At 42.2% G+C, this 6,681-nt stretch overlaps 1 protein-coding gene across 1 annotated transcript; it reads left to right on the top strand.

The window, feature by feature from the left end:
* Positions 1-495: 495 nt before the first annotated feature.
* On the top strand, positions 496-5,462 carry NINJ1 (ninjurin 1; the record flags this gene model as incomplete). Its single annotated transcript, XM_009876377.1, has 2 exons — positions 496-730; positions 5,308-5,462. Coding segments are annotated over 2 exons (390 nt in total), but the record flags the coding sequence as incomplete, so codon positions are not given.
* Positions 5,463-6,681: the final 1,219 nt, after the last annotated feature.

Below are 6,681 nucleotides of genomic sequence, written 5' to 3' on the forward strand. Positions count from 1 at the left end.
TCAAAGCTCCTGCAGAGGCCAGCTTCTACATAAATCCTCAAAGTAAGAGTCAGTTAGGGAGCTCTATAGTTGTGCGATGACAGAGGGTGAATTTAATAAATAATTGGATTTTTAAAGTATGCCTCTGAGGAGTAGAGTAATCACAACAATCTGTTGTTCGCTTGATTGTTTTACAGTGCGTTTTCCCCTCCCAACTTTTCCCTGTGCAAACTTCTTGGCTTTTTCAATCATTCCTTTTCCCAGAGTAGGAACACACTGTTTCAACTGATCCTACAGGCTGGAAGAAATTGTATCTGCCAAAGTGCAGCACAGACATTGCTTTCTTGTCAGATGGAGGGTGGTGGTAACTGTAAAAAAAGACGCACCGACAGGCTCGGTACCACCATTACTCCATCGGTGTGACTTCAGAAATTGGTTGATGGGCCAAGGGATCTCCTACTTGCTCCATCAGCTAGAAGAGACACAAATAATCTGTTTCCTCCCTCTGAATTTTAGCACAGAACATCACAGTGGTTTCAAAGAAACGGCCCGATGAACATCAACCACTACGCCAATAAGAAGAGCGCCGCGGAGAGCATGTTGGACATCGCCCTGCTGATGGCCAACGCGTCCCAGCTGAAAGCCGTGATGGAACAAGGACCTTCTTTTTCCTTCTACGTCCCGCTTATCGTTCTTATCAGCGTGTCGCTCACGCTGCAAGTTATGGTGGGAGTGCTCCTGATATTCCTTGGTACGTAGCAACAGCAAGAACCACTGACATGTTTTTCCTACAGGGTGCAACCTTTGGGATAGTATCTAAGATGGTATATAGAATCCTCGTTTATTTTTAAAAGGTTGCATTTGAAAAACTTGACCTCAGAATTCAAGATTTCTCATAAGACCATAAAATTATTGCAACTAAAGGAGCAAGGGCAGCTTTTTGTGGAATCTTCAGTTTTGATAAACTTCCTCATGTTCATTTGCCCAGAGTATGAATATCTTTTCTTTTCAGAAGGCCCAAGGAGGAAGGAAAATGGTGAAATACTGTAAAAGAGACATTAATAGCCCAGATAGGATTATGTAGCCTGGCCGGTTTCATAATACTGTTTCTGGCAAGTTCTGTTACTTAACCTTATAACGGAAACATATAGCTTTCGTAAGTAATATTATAAGAATATATTGTGAGCATAGAACTACGAAACAGCAGTGAAAGCTGGAATGTCCACCTTCGTGTTGGTATTCAGTTTGTTTGTGTTCCTACGGTCAAATCAAAGGTTTGATAGCAAAAGCTTGACCATAAGGAAGAAAACCAAAAACCCCCCTTAATGTTAAATTTACAAAATTGTTCAAAGCATCCTTCAATCTCGAGATGAGGAATGGTAGAAATGTACTCATTAACTTTCAAACCTGTGTTAAATTGAAATTAGAAAGAATAGGCTACTTGGAGCAAGACTTCACCATAAGAACATGTTTAGTCATTATCCAGGTACTATAGCTTCAGTCAAAACACCTTTGAAGTAATGCGTAACAGGAAAACACAGATCAAGTAGCATCGTGGGACTGCAAACAGGTTGTCTCTAGGGAAACCTTTTCTCCTTTCTATCGGAGAAAGGTGATTCCGTACCTTTAACAGGTGCTAGAAATTATTTCAAGAGAATTAGGTCAAAGAGGAGCAGTGTCAGTGTGTGCTTAGGACACAGTTAATGAGGCAGCTGAAGAATTAGCCTCCTGCTCCCCACCTTCTCCCCCTCCCCTTTCTGTCTTATTTGATGAATTATGGACCTTCAGATTCCTAGCAGCTGAAGACAGCATCTTTGCTGTTCTCAAAAAGAGGTTCCACTACTCAAGTATTAGCAAGTACAGTACTGTGAGGCACACGAACAAGTATTTATCACTAAGAAATAAGTATTCTAAATTCTCAGTGCTGGATTAGTGGCACACATATATCCTATGCCTTCTGACATATTCTCTAAGGCAGAATATTAATCTAAGCAGCTATGGAACCAGGCTCATTTCTAAAACAACGTCATCACTAAGTGAGTAGGAATTACCAAAAAAAGCCCAAATCAAGCTCTACAGAGAGGGAAGAGACAGCACTCTTCTGGAAGTCCCAAGTTTTCCATTTTTACCTTAAACAAATCTTCAGGACTTCTCTTGGATGTCTTAACCTACTGTGATATTTTCCCCCATACTTTTGCAAGGCAAAATTAATTTAGTGGCACTTGCCAAAGTTGCTGAAAACCTGCAGCACGCAAAACCCTACACTGTAACTTTGGAGAGTTGATCAACGATACCTGTGGAAATCAGAGAAAACATTTGTGTACCAGCAGCATCATTCACTGAAATAATTGCCTTTAATTGGAGGAAACAGCTATGGCTCACTTCTTTTGCTAGCGGCACATGATTGTTTTATTCTTTAACTTTCTTCAAGCCTTTCCCTTGAAATTAGATCTTCAATCTACCATAAGTGAAAAGCCTTGAGGATGACAGGCAGAGTTCACACAGGGCATGTACTGAGTCACAGGTGCCACCTTAAGGACCTTTGTTAGTCTTTCAACATCACAGCTTTTAAAAGCACAACTGAAAAAGCTTTCAGTTCAAGGAGGAAGTTCCCAGGAAACCAGGATGCGTAAGGCTTGTAACACTGATATGCTGCTGATGCAGCTTTTTTCCTTCATGTGAAGGAGACAGAGCACATCTGTCTCTGCGTTTGGTAGAGTTGGTACAAGCGCAAAATCCAGGTCCTTGCTCAGAGGAGATTCCAGAAAGGGACTGGAATAAGCAACCTGGTGATACTTGGGAATGTGGGAAGAGTGTCATGGAAAAAAAAAAAACAAAACACCACCGCACAAACAGAAAAAACTCTTTTATGTGTCTTGAAGGCATCTCCCTGGTGTTGTTTCAGTTAAGCCAACTTTGAGGCTGTAAACAAGTTCCCTGGGTTTTGCTGGGCAGTAATTTCTCAGTATGTGCTCAGGCACTGCTTTTTAAGGCTTGCTCCTGCCAGGCATCGCCAGAGCAGCTTCCAGCTCTGTCATTTTGATCTTTGTCCTGCTGAGAGCAAAGAGAGCACCCGGCAGTCCCAGCTCCGATGTTGGGCTGAGGGCAAAAGTGCTCAAGACAGGAAACCCGATGAGAAGGTCCATTATAGGAAGAACTTGCCTTTCACTATGTGTGCTTGGGAGTTTTGGCCTGCAGAAGCAGTTTGCCTTTCTGACTAGCCACAAAATTCTGCCTCTCACAAAAATCTGTGCAGTCATCCAGTTGCTTTCCTCAAGATAGAGTTTTTCTCCCAGGAGCTAACAGTTCTCACAGTTCTCCACCATGGATTAAAAGCTTTTCCTCCTTTAATATAGCCTTTTCACAAAAATGTTTTGAAAAACGTTCAACAAACTTGTGTTTGAAAGCAAATTTGGTAATCTCAACTTTTTGGAGGAGAAGCAAAGAATGTCTCGAAATAGTTTAAGTGGCATGAAATCATAGTAATCTAATCCCACTATAATAAAATACTTAAAGAATAACTGTTCTTGAGAACATTTTCAGAAACACCCTCATCTTAAGCACTGTAATCACAAAGACAGAATTACTGCAATTCTACTTCAAAATTTAGAGCACTGCCCAAACTAACACACGATACTGGTCTTCTCTGACCCCGATTTGGGCAAAGGGACAGCTCTGAAAGTGCTCAAATCACATTAGGACACTATTTCGTTGGTTTTTTTCAACAAGCCATCTGAAATGCTTTTATTCCATACTTCAGGATTAATTATTCCGCTTAATTCGCATGCCAATACTAGAGTCCTTCCAGGTACTGTTGGGATGTAAGCACCCACGTAGCTCCAGATGCTTTGCAGACATGTATAAAATAATTTTCAGGGTGAAGTACTGCTGAGCTTAAATTACTGCATGCCTACACAGGTGAGCAGTAGTGTCAGCTTTTCAGATAGTTCCCCCCACACTGTTCTTCAGTGCTTTGACTGGCCTGTGATGTTTGACTGTGCCGCTTTAGCAAACAGGACTTGAACAGGTGCCCAGAATTCCTTGAAACCCAAACAGCATTAGACTTCCTAATTAGGGACACCGAGTGAACCTGGCTTTCAGTACTTCAGCATCACGAGTGTGTTTGCCACCGCCTCTGCTTAACAGCTTCAGTAAGCAAGAGAGTCTTGGTTCTGTGGTTAAATTCTATGGTTACAGCAAATAACAAACCTTATCTCATGCAGTAAGGTCATAAGCTGCACATCTAGGGATATACCTAGCAGGAGGAGCTCAGGTTTTTGTTGCCATAAAAGCTGGTCAGATATAAACTTGCTCTCACACGACCTGTACGTGCACACACGCTCCAGCGATCTGTGCATTTAAGAACCAGGCGTCTTGACAGACCAAAAGTGTTCTCTAGACCTGCTGCAGAATTCATCAGTGCTCATTCCACCAGCACCAAAGACATGGAGCAGAGGGGCAGGGTTGCAGAGCCTTTACTGCAGAGGCAGAGGAAAGCCTTGGGTTTCTGCATGATGCCAGGCAGGTGCCTCGAGCCTTCTCACTGTATGGCACAAGCTCTACTCCATCATCACGTCTGTTATCAGTCCAGTGTAACTCTTGCATGTGTTTTCACAAGGCCAGGAATCAAAACTTCAACCAAATTAATACTATCTCCCTTGTGTGTTCCTCCCTCACTCTCATTAGCAGCTTATCCAAAGAACTGCAAGAAACAAAAGAAAATGTTTACACAGCTGACCCTCCCTGTAAAATAACCTGCAGCTCCACTGTTTTGAAAGTTCCTCTGTTTAACAGATACGATGCCCTTTGCTTCCCAAAAGCTGAATCAGTGCAAAAGGAGGGAGTACAGTTGAGGAGGGGCACCAGGAGGAAAAAAAATAAAAATCACTTAAAGAGATTGGGCTGTCTGTGAGAACCTGTAGCATTTTCACTGTAGGAAATGTAACGATATTCCATCCTGCCAGGGCTTCAAGCTTCACACATTCAAGACTGAAATGATTTTTACACGCTTAAAGTCAGCAACGAAATTAGACTTCAAAAGGTTGAAGAGTTCAGAAGGCTGCTAGTGATGTTTGTGAGTCCATTACTGCCCATGTGCAGCCACAGAGATTAGATGCTAATTACTGGAAGTTAATAGGCTCCTTGTGGTTAAAGATCTCCTCCTTAGCACTTTTCCTGACACTGCAGAACCTTACTTCCCTTTTAAGTATGACTGATGCAAATAGCTCAGTGTAAGAGAAACTCTTGAACCACATGAGTAGTGAAGACTTTTATTCTGGATTTTGAAAAATGCATATAATTAAAGCTTTTCTCCCTTTCTCTTTGAAGTAAAATACGACCTTAACAATCCTGCAAAACATGGAAAGCTGGATTTCCTCAACAACCTTACCACCGGACTAGTATTCATTATAGTAGTTGTGAACATCTTTATCACGGCCTTCGGAGTGCAGAAGCCAGTCACTGAGTCGGCATCGAGGCAGTAAGACCAAGGTGAGTGCAGTCTCTCCATGCCATAATGTTGTAGAACACAGCACATGTGAAGGCAGCAAACGTTAGAGCATGGTTTTAAAAACAGCCACGAGCTTCTCTGTACAGTTCTAGCCCTCGCAGATAAACTGAGCTTTACAATGAGTTTACATTGGAAGCGCAAAGATTGCCCTTCTGGCTCAGCCACTCCTTTTCCTCATCGCTGACTAAGCCAAGAAGGGAAGTGCTGGCTTTACTCCAAGGGCCTCTGAATTTTTTAACAAAGGTCTGCAATATACTGCATCCAGGCTGTTACTTACACTGACAACTTTATCTAAGTTACTCAGGCTATTAAGCCCAACATATGATGCTACACATCGTTGGAGCCCTCTGGTTCCTGTGCAGATCGTGTGGCTTTTCTCACCCCCCAAGCTGCAGGGAGGGAGACTCAGCCTGCAGTGATGTTCCCTCTGACTTCACTGCAGTCATTTATGCAATATTGTTTGCTCTACCTGCATTTTAAGGTTATTTACTTACACAGATAAATACAGAGATAGTGGGAATCAGAATAGGCTGCTGAGCCAAGAAGCCCTATAGTCCAACAGCTGCCTTGAAAATAGCACCGCTGCCCGGTGCCAACATTGCTCTGGCTTTTTATCTTCCAAATTTCAGCAAGACCTGCTGAAAGTGGAATTACTTGACTTCCTTGGCAAACAAAGATAACACTGGCCCCATACATGTAACAAGATCTGCTTGAGTTAAGCTCTAAATGAAACCTTTTCTCCATGAGAAAGGAGATACAAGACCTTTAAACCCCTGATCTGAAGACAAACAGTGCAGCAGAAATCCTTAACAAGAACAGAAACCGACTCAAAATTTATTGGGGGAGGGTGGAGGGGAGAGGACAACAGTGCAACAGATTACTATGAAGAATGAAATTCATTTATTTTGGAGCATGGGCGGAATCATCTGCTTTAACCTAAACCTGTAAACTGCTGGCAGTGAAGCAAGAGAGTTTTATTGTATCTTCTGGCCATAGTCTCTACAAATAAACTAAGAAATATTTCATTTTAGCAGCACAGAGCACCTAGATTATCTGAGGTATTGCTGGAAAAAAGGTAGAACATTCATCTCAGCAGTACCTACTAAAACAATACCAGAACACTAACCACAAAAATCACACTGACAAAGCCAAGAGACCTGGATGAAGGGTTATTGGAATTTTAGCTGCCTTCA

This window comes from Apaloderma vittatum, unplaced genomic scaffold (assembly GCF_000703405.1).
Source record: "Apaloderma vittatum isolate BGI_N311 unplaced genomic scaffold, ASM70340v1 scaffold12999, whole genome shotgun sequence".
NCBI lineage: Eukaryota > Metazoa > Chordata > Aves > Trogoniformes > Trogonidae > Apaloderma > Apaloderma vittatum.